This window comes from Hemitrygon akajei, unplaced genomic scaffold (assembly GCF_048418815.1).
Source record: "Hemitrygon akajei unplaced genomic scaffold, sHemAka1.3 Scf000080, whole genome shotgun sequence".
NCBI lineage: Eukaryota > Metazoa > Chordata > Chondrichthyes > Myliobatiformes > Dasyatidae > Hemitrygon > Hemitrygon akajei.
The window spans coordinates 532,525-548,794 of record NW_027331966.1 but is presented as its reverse complement, the minus strand read 5'-3'; the positions used below and the strand labels follow the sequence as shown (position 1 = coordinate 548,794).

The following is a 16,270-nucleotide window of genomic DNA, read 5'->3' as shown; positions in this document are numbered from 1 at the left end:
CGAAGGACCTGTAATGCGCTGCAGATTTCTATATTCTATGTTTTTATGTTTTATTGTTTTACAACATTCAATCACAGTGGCACTAATGTGGCTTTTTTTGACGCTGATGAAGATAAAAGTGTCAGAACCACGGATTCAGCAGCGCAGTAGATACGGCATGCGCTTGTGAATATGCACATGACAGCTAATTATGATTTAATTTTGATAGTATTTAACTCAATACTTGTCATCACAGTGTTTGTCGAGAGTTGAACACAGCAGTTCTTCGCTGCCTGCTTGCATTCGACCTGAGAAATTGAACTGTCGAGTCAAATGAGTCTGAAGACTAGCGGTATTAGTTTTATATTTAGTTGCTGTTTTCAGCCGCAGTGTAGGCTTCATTTTCCATTTGAAAGTCTTAGTCATCCGCCCTGTTTGGCCTAGTGTTTATTGTCTTCTTTTCCCTGTAATATTGTTCGCATTAAATTCTGTGAACTATCGACCTGCGTCAGTGTCTCTCACTCCGTACTTGGGCGATATCCGAACCGGGTGACAAAAAAGACTTGTGTCAAAGTGGAAGAATCTCTGTAAAGTGATCAAAATTAATTCTGAATATAAAACACAAAATGACTGATTGCGTAAGCAGTCCTCCTCCTTTAATATGACACAACAAGTCAGCACTGGTGCAGCCAATTGGTTTTAGAAGTCACATTATTATTTAAATTGAGATCTGTTTTTGGACACCTGTGTGCAGTCAAGATGTCTGAATTGATTGTAGTAAGACTACAAATGTACCTGGAAGATTCAACTGTTGGCGAGTCAAACCACACCCTGAAGACAGAAGAACACTACAAGGAACTCCGTTAAAGAGTTATTGAAAAGTACATGACAGGAGATTGATACAAGAAATTTCCATGTCACTGAATAGCCCTTGGAGTACAATTAAGTCAATCATCAATAAATGGAAGGAAAATGGCACAACCCTAGATCTGCCTGGAGGAGCTGTCTTCAAAAACTGAGTGAACTTACAAGAAGAGGACTGGTGAAGGAGGCCACCAAGAGACCTATGACGGCTGTGGTGGAGTTGCAAGCATCAGTGACTGCGCAGAGATCAATTGTTACCTGGGTGCTTCACCAGTCACAGATTTATGGGAGAGTCGCAAAGCGAAGGACACTGTTGGAAAAAAAGGAAAAAAAAACACATGAAATCTCGGCCAGAGTTTGCCGGAAGACATGTGGGAGACCCTAAATGTTCTAAGGTCGATGAAGCCAAAACTGAGCGCTGCCCATCAGACTAAATGCTATATTTGATGTAAGCCTGACACTACACATCATCAAAATCACACTATCCTTACCGTGAAGCACCATGCTTTGGGGATGTTGTACTACAGCAGGCCCTGGAAGTCATGTGAAGGTAGAGGGTAAAATGTATGCAGCAAAATACAGGGAAATCCTGGAAGAAAACCTGATTTAGTCTGCAGGAGAACTGCGACTTGGGAAAATATTTGATTTGCAGCAAGACAGTGACCCCAAGTGTAAAGCCAAAGCGATACAGGAGGAGGTTAAGAACAACAAACGTACTGTCCTGGAGTGGAGTATTTGTATAAGATTTCCAGATCAGTTTCAGACCGAGGTGTTATGCCAAAAGAATACGTTAATATAGGCAGAGCGAACGTGTTTATTGCTTTTGTTATATTGTTACTATTCAGCTCTGTTTGGCAGACTTTCTTTAGCCCTGAAGTAAATCCTGTTGAATGATTTCTATTTATCACGCCGTGATCTATTTCCTTTGCTTGTTGATATCCTGAATATACTTACATGTTTCATATTCGTGTATCTGCTATATTGAATCCTGATGATCTGTCATATACTACTAGCTCCACTGCACCTTACATAATGTTTATGTTCTATACTTCTCTCGTCTAAAGCTAATGTATATATCTTTGGACGAAATACAATTTAAACTAGAGTGATTTAGAGCTCAGCAAAACAAGAATTCACAATAGGTGCATCACAATAATATCATAAGACATAGGTACAGAATTAGGCCAATTGGCCCATCGAATCTGCTCCACTATTCAATCATGGCTGATCCTTTCTTCCCCTCCTCCACCCCATTTCTCGTCCTTCTTCCCGTAACCTTTGATGCCGTGTCCAATCAATAACCTACAAGTCTCTGCCTTAAATATACCCAATGACGCGGCCTCCACAGCTGCCTGTGGTAACAAATTCCACAAATTCACCACCCTCTGGCTAAAGAGTTTTCTGTTTAAATGTTTCTCCTGAGGCTGTGCCATCTTATCCTGGACTTCCCCAGCACAAGAAACATCGGTTCACATCTACTCTGTCTAGGCCTTTCTACATTTGAAAGGGTTCATTGAGATACCCCACCCCTCACCTTTCTAAATTCCAGCCGGAACAGACACAGTGCCATCAATCAATGGAGCCGAGACTCCGGCTGACTAGATTTGGAGTGGGACTGTGTTGGTGAATGTGAACCACACTTCCTGCTAGGAGATCATCCCAATAAGCCGGTGACCAGACACATCCACTCCCAGATACAGAACACGATCGACACAATAATACTGATCACTGGCTCTTCAGTAGTTGAACACACTGATAACCAGGGGATCTTAATGGAATGGTGTCCGGTGATACCGGGAAATAACACTGGAATTATTTTCCACAAGCAAATTCTTCCTAGGTCACAAACTGTTCAGTCATCTGTGTCATACACAAACCAACTTCTGAATTGCACACTGTAAGATTCCCTAGATCACATACTTTCGTCTGCTGTGTCAAAGTGTCCGGTTCCTTGGTTCACAGACTGACCATTACCTCGAGACGCACACCGTCTTGTCCCCTGGGTCACAAACTGACCATTGCCTTGAGTCACAAACGGTCCTGTCCCCAGGGTCACAGACTGACTATTACCTAGATACGCACACTGTCCCTTTCACAGGGTCACAAACTGACCATTGCCTTGAGTCACAAACGGTCCTGACCCCAGGGTCACAGACTGACCATTACCTAGATACGCACACTGTCCCTTTCACAGGGTCACAAACAAATCAGCCACCGGATTACAGGAGTCGTTGTGTGGAGTCGACATTTAGCAGGTTTGCCATCATTAGCAACAGAGCAGAACACAGGCGCAGAGATATCTTGTGACAATGTTATAAACTGTTGTTTGGACCAGTTGAAATGGCGTGTACAGTTCTTGTACCAATACTACAGGAAGAATGTATTAGTACCTAAGAGAATGCGGATTGAATATTTCACTTACAAAAGATTGAATCGGATAAGAACTATTTCTGACTCTGAGAAAATAGTTCCCCTCCATAAATGCTGCCTGACCTGCTGAGTTCCTCCATCATTTTATGTCTCCACCCTAGTTCCCCTGCAGAAATCCCGTGGGATTCACCTTAATCATATTCACCAATGAGATTACGTTGTCCCAGTCACCTTCTTTGATTATGTTTGTCTCTTGCTGTTTTTATATTTCCTGTGCTATATCAGCATTAAAGCTCATTAAACATCTTTTGTGAAAATAACGGTCACCATTTGTCCACAGCCTAGACATTCATTGGGGTATTAAAACACGGAAACACACCTCAAATTTACCTACAATGAGCTGTCTCCTGATCCTCAGCAATTCTTACCATTGGCCATGTTCTCGGATGGGCTACAGAAAACAGATTTCGGAATCTCACTTCATCTCCTTTGCGCAGCAGTCAAGAAAATCAAGGGTGGAGTTGCTAGCTACCCGACCAAAACCTGAACTTTTGTGTTATCACACAATCTCTGAAATTCCAGAAATGCTCTTATTACCTGTCTCTGAATTTTATAAATGAAAGTTGGAGATGTCTTTCACCTCTAAACAGGCCCAGTTGTGCAACAAACCCTGAACCTGGACTTTTACGGAACAAACAACACCGATATCACATTCCTGTTAGTGGTTCACTCCCAACTTGCTGATTCAGGGTCTCCTGCTCCTTTCACTCAAGTGAAGCTTTGCCTGATGAGTGGAGTCATTCGACCATTACTGGTGTCAGGTCCCTGCGCTGGAACTGTTGGACTGATCGATTACTCAAGACCTCTTTACCAAGGTATTCAATGATCCTGTTTGATGAAACTTTGCTGTGCCCGTTACCATCTGTGTAAGATACTTCATCGGAACGATTGTGCACAGATGCGACAGACGTTTAATCATAAAGATCCCAGTGATCATACCTGTAGCCATTATGATTCCGACTGACGATTCCTGGTTGTTGATTTTTTGTTTACACTTTGGTCCCGGTGCAGAAATCTCCACCTGCCGGTGATTATCTGAATTACACAGAAGCAGACAGTGAATCAGAGATATGATTACTTTGTAAATATGACAGAACCTACATCCCCTGTATCAGAGCAGGAGTTGGCTTAGGGACAAACCATTCCCCATCTGTCGGCATGTCTGTCCAGTGATATCTGGCGCATCCTACTGATAGAGTAACTGAGCAACAGAGCACAAATGCAGACCCTTCAGCCCGATGAGAAAATGCTAACCACGGTGCCCACAGATTTGATCCTCTTTTCCTGTTTTAGGCCCATTTCCTCCTGGCATCCTCAATCCATCTGCTTCTGGAATTATACAATTGGGTCTGCCTCATTCACTTCCTCTGGCAGGTCCCTCCACGTCATCACCAAGCTCTGCGTGAAACCGTTGCCGCTCCTGTTTGTTTTACAATCCATTTACCACTCCTTTGCGCATTTAGATCCCCTATAAGCTATGATAATATTCGTCATGAACACCATCTACTAATTTGTGTCATCAGTGAACTTACTAGTCAAGCCTTGTACATCCGCATTCAAATCATTGCTATCAAATAACGAATATCAAATGTCCCAACTAGCAATCTTGCGGCCTCTTTTCAAAGAAAAACCTTCAACCGTCACTCTTTGCTTGCTACCTTCCAGGCAATTTTGAATCCATCTAACTTTCTCACCCTGGACCGCATGTGATCTTATCTTCCAGACCGAGCTGTCATTTGGCATCTTGTCAAAGACTTTACTGAAGCTCAATGTACAACATCCTTTCCATTGCCCTCAATGACACTCATCTTCAAAAACTATAACAAGTCTTGTTGAACACAAATTCCCATGCACAATGCCATGGTGTCTCCTGATCAGACTCTGTCGATCCAAATGTCGGTGCATGACTGTCACATATTGTGGAAAATTATCTCTGGCACCTCCCCTACACTTTTCTCCACTCACCATCTAAACGCCGATTTTATATCTATATAATCAACATCAGGAAAGTTGAGGTCAACAATGACAGCAACCCTGTTACATTTTCACTTTTCGAAAAACTGACAAGTTATCTGCTCCTCATTGCCACAGTCGCTTTTGGGTAGGTATGAATATTACTCCCTTCCCGTTTCTGACTTTCTTTCACGCTGTGTGAACATGGTCCCTCCATGATGTCCTCCGTTTCTGTTGCTATGATACCATCCCTGATAAGCAGTCACAATTGTCTCCCTTTCACCCCCTCCTTATGCATTCTGAAACAACTAAACCTTGAAACATCAAACAGCCAATCCTGCCCTTGTAACAGTCAAGTCTGTGTAACGGTGACAACATGCACCTTTCGTGTACTGAACCATGTTTAATTTACTCTTATTATTAATACTTTTTGTATTGAAGTAAACACATTTCAACCCATCCAACTGACTACATGATTCCCTGTCCACAACCGATCCTTCCACGGTCTCTCTGAACATAATCCCAACTGCTCCATCATCTGCCCTAACACTTTGTTTGCCGTCCCGCAACGACTGAGTTTTAACCGACCCTGGCAGCTGCAGGAGATTCGTTCATCTCAAATACAGATATAACCTGTCCCTTTGGTACAGAGTCAAATTGGAACCTTTTTCTGCTTAATCACAGGATCATGGGTTCTGAGAATTTATTAGTAGAAATATTTGATAAAGTCAGGGTATGTAAATGTAAATTATCGATTGGCTTTTGCTTTTTGTGACTGAATGAAATGTGGTGCTGGGACTTTTTGCATCAGGTGGGTTGGTTCTCAGCAGAGGCTTGCACAACCATATACTCGAAGGAAGTATATCATTATAGCTTGCAACAGCCAGAGGAATTAATTACATGTCACTGTAGTTCATGGCAGTTCTACATTTCTGAAATCACTACAGAACGAAGCAATTGCGGCGTCTCATAAAGGGAGGGAATTGCCAAAGCATTTTGAGATGATTGTGACCTAATACAGCCAGGCAAGGTAACATCAGAAGTGATCTAAATCTATTTCAGAAGATGCAAGAGCTTGAGATGATCAAACACTGAGGGAATGGGAGTGGCTTTAAAGAACAGGGATTACAGACAGCACATTACCAGACCTGGAGTGATTGCAACTGGGTCTGACAGAAGCATAACTGTTACTTCTGGGCACACTCAGTCTCACTCCAACTATTTCCTACCTTCGTTTGTACAGGTATGTAATCTCTAAAGGACCAGTGTTTGAGTAAATGAGACTCACCAAACTTTCTCCTGACTGAATGAAAGGAAACTCTGAGTCAAAGGGTTCTCTCCAGCTGGTGTCCTCAGTTTTCGTCTCGTTCAAATGTTGCTGCTCCCTCGTCTTCAGTTGTTCTTTGCTTCCAGTCGTGGGCTTTTCTTCCAGCAAATCTCTCAGCGCAGATCTAACTTCAATCGGAGAGATAATGAAGCACATTTTCAATATAAGGAAGAACAAAACATATCTGTTGAATATTCTTGAAAACAAAATTGATAGGAATTTATATCTTGAACGCAGATATAATGATCTGAGTGATGAAATCTGTAACGGTCCCGCACAGTTTAGAAAAACCGGACAGGGAATATAAAAGAACACACACAAAAAGCTGGAGGAACTCAGCAGGCCAGGCAGCTTGTATGGAAATGAGTACAGTCGACGTTTCGTTTCTAATGCAGCCAGCATCTTCAGCAATCTGCTCTGCACCCTCTCCAGCTGGAATGTATGCATGACAAGATTTTCACTGTCCCTCCGTACATGAGAATAATAACTGAGTCCCCACTTATTCTGAGGCAATATTAGACAGACTGAGCTTCTGCTCTGGAACTTCTGGCGAGAGAATTCACTGAAGTGTACAAATGTTTGAGAAGCCCGAAAGAATGGAAAGGCTTCCTTTTTGCATTAATAGGGTTATATACCTGGAAACGTTTTCTGCACTTTGGCAATCTGTAACAATGACATGGAGTCAAGGAACAAAAAAATGCCCACCCAAAATGAGAAGACGTGACATATACGGATGTCACTCCCTGATCTGAACGGAAGAAAGATTAAACTGCACAACCATGCGAAACAAACCCGCAGACGCACGTGACGTCAGATGGGCCAAATGGCCTAATACTGCTCCAGTATTTGATGGTTTTATGTGGAGGCGCCAGAGTGGCATCATATGTGGGAGACAGCTTGCATTCACAAGTTGTTGAGTGGAGGTTTTAATGATTTCAGGGGGAGAACGAAGGAAACTTAACGGGTTTCATCACTGAATCCGATGTTGTGTGATGTGAAGTCCCTTGCCAGCTGCCCTGCTCTGCCGTGTTGTCCGTAGAGTGGGCGGTGTGGTGCCTGTCTCGAGTTGGGTCACAAAACCCAGAATGTTTCTGGGGAAGAGTTTCCAGGGTGATCTGATTTGAGGTGGTTCGGTCAGTGCAGTGTCTCGTTGTTTAGCATTTTCATAAACAACAGTTTAACTACTGTAAACAGGAATTGCCAGCAGGGGAAACACAGATTCGGATCAGTTAACAGAAGACCTCTCGTTCCTGCTGTCCTTGTCTCCCGGTAATTTAAACCACCCCGACAGTGAGCGAATTATTCAGACAGCTGATCGCTGACAGGGATTTATTTCTTGCTCGTTGAAGTTCGCCCAGAGTCGGTTGGATGGAGTTAATGTGAAGTTTGGAGGGTGTCACAGTGAATGAACCAACACCCGAACAGTCTGTGTTGTCCGTCCGACATCTTGCCACAGGTGGCGCTGTGGGGACCTCCTGCAGGTCAGGGCACAGTGCAGAACCCAGCTGAATCCAGCGGTTCTCCTGATCGGGCGGCGGTGAGGAAGGGGCTTATCTCGGGTTTGTGTAAATCGAAGGTCGGTTGCAGTGGGTAAGGGCCGGAACTGAACCAGTCATCTGGGGTGTCCGGGGTCGCCAGTGCTGCAGGCCTGGTTTCAGTTTTGCGCCCGAGCCGGGAATGTATGATCAGTTAGTTATGATACCCAAGTTGAGAGTGTGGATGTGGGTGAAGGGAATCTGTCCACGGGTTCGATTGTGGGGTGAACGATGGGAAGGGTGTGGGGCTATTGGCGGGGTGGGGGGAGGTTGGGGGCTTACGGAGTATCGGACGCAGCGTACCGGGAAGGATGGGTCTCGAGGTAAATCAAGTTGTAAACAACGGAGGATCTTTCTCTTTGGATCAGACATGATACGCGTCCTTACAGGAAGCAGCAAGTTCCTCTTTATATTAGTTACAGTCTAATCTTGCTGTTAACATTGAGTTTGTTACAGGGCCCCAGAGTCTGCAAACAGATGATTGTTAGGAAGCAGAAGCTGACGGTGAGAAGCTGTTTCTTGGACTTGAGTTCCGTGGTTAGTGATGTTCCCGGGGTTACACCCATTCCTACTTGTCGTGTATATTGATAATTAGTTTGAAAATGTATAGGATATGGTTAGTAAGTTGGCACAAATTAAATTCAAGCAATTACATTTCTGAAAGACAGTAAGTATAAACAAACCCCTCTCATTCCCGCTCCCCACTCAGAACTGACCAAAAACTGCTTCACGTAAAAGCTTGAAATGAGCAAACTCTGAGAGAATGTGAGTGGCTTTAAAGAGCTGGGCTGCTGACAACACCTTACCAGACTTGGAGTGATTGCAGCTGGGTCTGACAGAGGCATACCTGGCACATTCAGTCTCATTCCAACTGTTTCCTACCTTCCTTTGTATAGATATGTAATGTCTAAAGGACCAGTGTTTGAGTAAATGAGACTCACCAGACTTTCTCCTGACTGAATCAATGGAAACCCTGAGTCAAAAGGTTTCTCTCCAGTCGGTGCTCTCAGTCTTTGGGCTGGTTCACTTGTTGCTGTTCCCTCGTCTTCAGTCGTGGTTTGCTTCCATTTGGGGTTTTTCTTCCAATAAATCTCTCACCACAGGTCTCACTTTAACTAGAGAGATAATAAAGCACATTAACAATACAAATGAGAAAACAAATATTTCCGTTTATCGAAGTTTAAATGTTGAAGACAAATATAACGATCTCAAAGAACAAATCTGAAATTTCCCCTCGTACTTCCCAATGCCTGATATGGGATACGAAGGAGTCATCGTTCAGTTATGGTCAGACACAAGATGTAGGAGAAGAATTAGATGATTCAGTCCATCGAGTCTGTTCCACCATTCAAACATGATTTTTATTCCAACACCATATTCCTGCCATCATTCTGCAACCCTGAAGCTACTGAGCAATCACGAACATATTAAAATCTGCCATAAATATACGCAAAGGGCAGCCTCCACCCCTATCTGCGGCAACAGGTTCCACACAGCAGCCGTCCTTTAACTGAAGAGATTTTTCTCAAGCAAGGCTGCAGGCCCGGATGGTGTCAGCCCCAGGGTGCTCAAAACCTGTGCCCCCCAGCTATGTGGGGTACTTCACCATGTCTTCAACCTGAGCCTGAGTCTCCAGAGGGTTCCTGGGCTGTGGAAGACGTCCTGCCTCGTCACTGTGCCGAGGACGCCGCGCCCCAGTGGCTCCAATGACTACAGACCAGTGGTATTGACCTCTCACATCATGAAGACCCTGAAGAGACTTATTCTAGAGCAGCTCCAGCCTACGGTTAGGCCACACTTAGAACCCCTCCAGTTCGCCTATCGGCCCCAACTAGGAGTTCAGGATCCCATTGTCTACCTGCTGAACGGTGTCTACGCCCACCTGGACAAGCCGGAGAGTACTGTGAGGGTCATGTTTTTTGACTTCTCCAGTGCGTTCAACACCATCCACCGTGCTCTGCTGGGTGAGAAGCTGACAGTGATGCAGGTGGATGTTTCCCTGGTGTCATGAATTATTGATTACCTGACTGGCAGACCACAGTACGTGCTCTTGCAACACTGTGTGTCAGACAGAGTGGTCAGCAGCACTGGGGCTCCTCAGGGGACTGTCTTGTCTCCCTTTCTCTTCACCATCTACACCTCAGACTTCAACTACTGCACAGAATCTTGCCATCTTCAGAAGTTTTCTGTTAACTCTGCCATAGTTGGATTCGTCAGCAAGGGAGATGAGGCTGAGTACAAGGCTACGGTGGGAAACTTTGTCACATGGTGCGTGCAGAATCATCTGCAGCTTAATCTGAAAAAGACTAAGGAGCTGGTGGTGGCCCTGAGGAGGGCTAAGGCACTGGCGACCCTGTTTCCATCCAAGGGGTCAGTGTGAACATGATGGCGGATTACAAGTACCTGGGGGTACGAATTGATAATAAACTGGACTGGTCAAAGAACACTGAGGCTGTCTACTAGAAGGGTCAGAGCCGTCTCTACTTCCTGAGGTGTCTGAGGTCCTTTTGCATCTGCCGGACGATGTTGAGGATGCTCTCCGTGTCTGTGGTGGCCAGTGCTATCATGTTTGCTATTGTGTGCTGGGGCAGCAGGTTGAGGGTAGCAGACACTAACAGAATTAACAAACTCATTCGTAAGGCCAGTGATGTTCTGGGGACTCTCTGACGGTGGTGTCTGAAAAATGGATGCTGTTCAAGTTGCATGCCATCTTGGACAATGTCTCCCATCCACTCCATAATGTACTGGTTAGGTACAGGAGTACATTCAGCCAGAGACTCATTCCACCGAGATGTAACACTGAGCGTCATAGGAACTCATTCCTGCCTGTGGCTATCAAACTTTGCAACTCCTCCCTCGGAGTGTCAGACACTCTGAGCCAATAGGATGGTCCTGGACTTATTTCCCCTGGCATAATTTACTTATTATTATTTAATAATTTCTGGTTTTATTTTGCTGTATTTCTACTCTATTCTTGGTTAGTGCGGCTGTAACGAAACCCAGTTTCCCCTCTAGATCAATAAAGTATGTCTGTCTGCCTGTCTGTCATCATAATTTTAAAAGTAGGCGCCTTTATTCTGAGACGGTGCTCTCAGATCATAGACTCTCTGTCTAATGGAAACATCCTCTCCATGTCCACTGTATCTAGGCTTTTCAGCATTCGGTAGGTTTACTTAAACATACATCCCCCTACCAACCCCACTGCCCCTCTGAACTCCATTGAGCACAGGTCCAGAACCATCAAATGCTCCTCATACATAAAGCCGATCATTCTTGAGATTATTCATGTGGACCTTGTTAGCAACAACTGCACTGAACAGATTCCCAGGAACAACAGGCAAATTGATGCCAAAACAATTTAGTGCGAAAAGTTGTGGTTTGTTTACACGGTTTGAACAATGAACCCACAGACCAGAAATACTCGCTCAACACCTCATAAACCTGGGCAAGTTGACCCCCGGGTCCATTTTACTTGATCTAAAACTAGGATATCCCATGACCCAGCCTCAGAGGGTCACACAGCTGAATCTGTCCCTTACCGACGTCAGAAGCCTCGCACATCGTCCACACATCTCACAGCAAGTGGTGTATTCAGGGATATACCCATAACCAATGTCCAGTTGCCCGAGACTTCTGATTCATTTGGAAGGAGGAACATCGTGTCCTATCTGTATAAGTACTAAGGATTACAGCCCAAACCGCAACTCTAGGACTCCTTGCTACCGATAAAATAATGCAGTGTTTCGGCCAATCAGAGTTCAGAAACTAACACTCCATCAACCTATGGCAGAACGGGAAGCTGATGATCATCTGACTGGACCAATGATCGGGCTGGAAGACCTGGGCGTGAGTCACCAGATACAAGCGATACGTTTCACATTGTCTCCTGCAGCTAAACTGAACACAATTTATCGTTATCTTATTGTTAAGTGAGGTCTTGTCCAGCACAATTGGCCATCATATTTCCTGTAGGCTAACAGGAATAAAATGCTTTTGATACAAAATTGAAATAGTATTGCTGGAAACTTGTTTCATCAGATAGGATGTGTGGAAAGAGAAACTGTAGAAGAGCCAGTATCTGAATTGGGATTGTCCAAGTTACTGCCCGATCTGCTGAACGGTCTCAGCATTTTCTCTTTTTACTTTAAATGATGCACAACTATTGACTGATTAGAAGATCTTTGTGACGGCCCGAACAAAGTTGCACAAATGTAATGCCCGCATTCAGTAGTTTTGTCTTCATTCCAACACAGGGATAAATCCGTCAATAGAGTCAATGCTCATAACATCCTCCCCACCCCACTATCAGTCTGTCACATCTGCTCCCGAGGCCGCTGTCTCTCATTGAGGGACCGTGACCAGAGAGCGATAAAAATGAGCACCACTCCCTGCAAGTCACATGGGCTGTTACCCTGGCAACAGAGAAAGTGGCTCTCCAAAAATGACAAAAATTAAATGAAATAACAGACTCACTTTAAATGTTGTCAAGATTAACACTTTGCTATTTTGTAATGTTGAAAATAAAATTGTAATTATTGTTGCGATACAGACTGTCATTGAGGTGGTGGGATACAGAACGGACAGGGGGTAACAAGATGGTTGATATATATCATTGAGGTGGTGGGTTACAGCCCGGAGGGAGGTTAAACAAGATGCGCGGGGAATGAGCAGATGGAACCAGATGGAAAAAGGGATCATCATTAGCTTTCTCTTCATTTCAACACAGGAATTATTCAGTACACACAGTCAATGCTCACAGCATCATCCCCACCCCTTTATCAGTCTGTTACATCTGCTCCTGACGCTACTAACTCTCACTGAGCAACGGTGACGAGAGCGCGATAAAAATGTTTACCACTCCGTACCGGTCACATGGGCTGTTATCCTGGCAATGCAGAAAGCGGTTCTCCAAAAGTGACCGAAAATGTAAGCAACAGAGTCAATTTTAAAGGCTGTGAGTCTCGTTAAGACAATATTAATATCATTCAATATTGCATATACTTGTTCAAAATAAGTCTGTGAACCTTGGCTTTCATTAATTGGTGTGAACCCACCCCCCCCCGCCCCCCGGCCGCGCTCCCAATCCCCCGTACAGCAATAACTTCAACCAAATGCTTCCGTTAACTATAGATCTTCCTGCACATCGGCTTGGAGGAATTTTATGTCATTCCGCCTTACAAAACTGCTTCGACGGAACTGCTGCTTCGAGGTAGGATTCATCGACGGAACTGCTGCTTCAGCCCATTCCGCAACTTTCCTATGGGATTAACGTTAGGACTTTGACTAGGCCATTCTAATTTTCTTTTGTAATTATTCTGTTATTGATTTACTCTTGTCTTCTCGATCATTGTCTTGTTGCGTTATCCAACCTCAATTAAACTTCAGTTGACAGAGTGCTACCCTGACAGTCTCCCGTAAAGTGACTTGATATAAAATTAACACACAGCTATTTTATAACGTTGAAACTAAAATTGTAATGTTTGCCTTTACCTTACCTCAGGCTGCATTTAATAAATCCTCTGCTATTTCTCGTTAATAAACACCGATAGTGAGGCAAAATAATTCACAATGAGGCGACAGTAGTAGTTTCAATGATTACAGTCCAAACAGCAACTCTCCCAGGACTCCTTGCAACCGGTAATATGATGCAGTGTTTCGGCCAATCAGAGTTCAAAAACTAACACTGCGTCAACTTATGGTAGAATGGGAACCTGATGGTCATCTGACTGGACCAATGATCAGGCTGGAAATCCTGGGCGTGAGTCACCAGATACGGGGGATACGTTTTACATTGTCCCCTGCAACTGAACCGGATTCAATTTATCATGATCTTTTTGTTAAATCAGGTCTTGCCCAGCACAACTGGTCATCACATTTCCTGTAGGCTAACAGGAATAAAATGCTTTTACTATAAAATTGAAATAATAGTGCTGGAAACTCGTTTCATCAGATTAGATTTGTGGAAAGAGTAACTGTGGAAGACCCAGTATCTGAACTGGGACTGTCCAAGTTGCTGCCCGATCTGCTGAACGTTTCCAGCTTTTTCTCCTTTTACTTTAAATTATGCACAATTATTGACTGATTACAGGATGTTTGTGACGGCCTGAACAAAGTTGCAGAAATGTAATGCCCACATTCATTAGTTTCGTCTTCATTCCAACACAGAGTTAATAGTCTTTACATTCACTGCTCACAAAATCCTCCCCACCCCACTATCAGTCTGTTACATCTGCTCCCGAGGCCGCTGTCTCTCACTGAGGGACCGTGACCAGAGAGCGATACAAACGTGCACCACTCCCTGCAAGTCACATGGGCTGTTACCCTGGCAACAGAGAAAGTGGCTCTCCAAAAATGACAAAAATTAAATGCAATAACAGACTCACTTTAAATGCTGTCAAGATTAACACTTCGCCATTTTGTAACGTTGAACCTAAAATTGTAATTATTGATGCGATAAAAACTGATCAGAAATTGACTAGAAGTTTGATATATATATCACTGAAATGAGGGCATACAGACTGGACAGAGGTTGAACAAGATGGTTGATACATATTGAGGTGGTTGGATACAGGTTGGACATGGGTTGAACAAGATGGTTGATATATATCATTGAGGTGGTGGGATACAGACTGGACAGAGGTTGAACAAGATGGTTGATATATATCATTGAGATGGTGGGACACAGACTGGACAGAGGTTAAACAAGATGGTTGATGTATATCATTGGGATGTTGGGTTACAGGCTGGACAGAGTTTAACGAAGATGTGTGGGGAATGAGCAGATGGAACCAGAATGGAAAAGGGATCATCATTAGTTTTCTCTTCATTCAGTACACACAGTCAACGCTCTTCAACTCTGGGATGTTGGTGGAATTCCTTGCCTGAACTGCTGCTTCAGGCCATTCCACAACATTCCTATGGGATTAACGTTAGGGCTTTGGCATGGCCATTCCAAAACTCGAAATTTTCTTTTGAAATTATTGTCTTATCTATTTACTCTTGTCTTACGGACCATTGTCTTGTTGCGTTATCCAACTTCAATTAAACTTCAGGTGACAGACAGCTACCCTGATATTGCCCTGTAAAGTCTCTTTATATAAAATTAGCACAGCTGCCATTTCATACCGTTGAAACTAAAATTTGAAATGGCTGCCCTTACCCTACCTCATGCTGTATTCAATAAATCCTCTTCTAGTTCTAGGTAACAAACACTGAGCGCGGAAATAACTCAGTAAGGCAGAACACTTCACAATGAGGTGAGAGTAGGAGAAAGATTGCTGATATATAATTATTGATAACTTACAGGTATAATATGAGCACAGAATGAGCAGATAGAACTTGGTGGAAGAACACATCAAGGACAATCACTGATGGTCCTACAGAAATAGACTGAATTTACAGTGCATACTATGATATAAATGATCCTAAAGTGAAAAAGCTAGAACGAACCAATGTAAACTTTTGCATATGCCCTTTGAAATTATGCATGCCTTGTAATCCAGGAAATTTCCTGGTAAAGCTTGCCTGCACTCGCTCCAAAGCCTCGACATTCTTCCCAGATTGAGGCTACAAGAACTGTGTGAAATACTCCAGATGTGGCTTAATTCGAGCTTTAACATAACTTCCTGACATTTGAAATCAACGCCTTGATTGTAAAGGTAAGCATACCATTTGCATTCTTAACCACTCTGTCGATCTGAGTAGTCTCTTTCAGGGAGCGGTGACCTTGGACTCCAAGATACTTCTGCTGATCAACAATGTTCAGGTTCTTGTACTTAACAGTGTACTGTCTCTACATCTGACCCACTGAGATGACAAGATGATAATCAAATCTCACTGAGTTTTGTGGGGTCCTGTTGAATTCATTACCAAGTGCACAAGTACGGGAAGGCCCAGGTTCAGAGAAACACTGACTTGCAACAGCATCGCAGGCAAGTACATTCAGATAACACACGGAACACAAATTATACGATTCTCTGTCAGTAACAGTCTATAAACATGTTTTATGTCATTAACGATATTTAAAATACATTGTGTCATGATCAATATTAAAATGTACATTAACAATATCGAAATGTGTTTTATGTCATTAAATACAGGTTGTATGAAATGATATAATCTATATATTATCATATTAATAATATATAATATATATAATGTATCAATAACTGACAGAAATCCC

The 16,270-nt window shown here is 43.4% G+C and overlaps 1 protein-coding gene across 1 annotated transcript in view; it reads right to left on the bottom strand.

Annotated features, from left to right (window-relative positions):
- The window catches only part of LOC140722542 (NACHT, LRR and PYD domains-containing protein 3-like), a 31,758-nt gene extending 18,062 nt beyond the window's left edge, over positions 1-13,696 (bottom strand). The window contains exons 1-4 of the mRNA XM_073037251.1: positions 13,584-13,696; positions 9,030-9,203; positions 6,515-6,681; positions 4,213-4,308 (exon numbers count right to left, since the gene is read on the bottom strand). Coding sequence (XP_072893352.1) covers positions 4,213-4,222 — 10 coding nt within the window. The 5' untranslated portion in view covers positions 4,223-4,308; positions 6,515-6,681; positions 9,030-9,203; positions 13,584-13,696. The remainder of the gene's footprint in view (positions 1-4,212; positions 4,309-6,514; positions 6,682-9,029; positions 9,204-13,583) is intronic.
- Between the last annotated feature and the right edge of the window lie 2,574 nt (positions 13,697-16,270).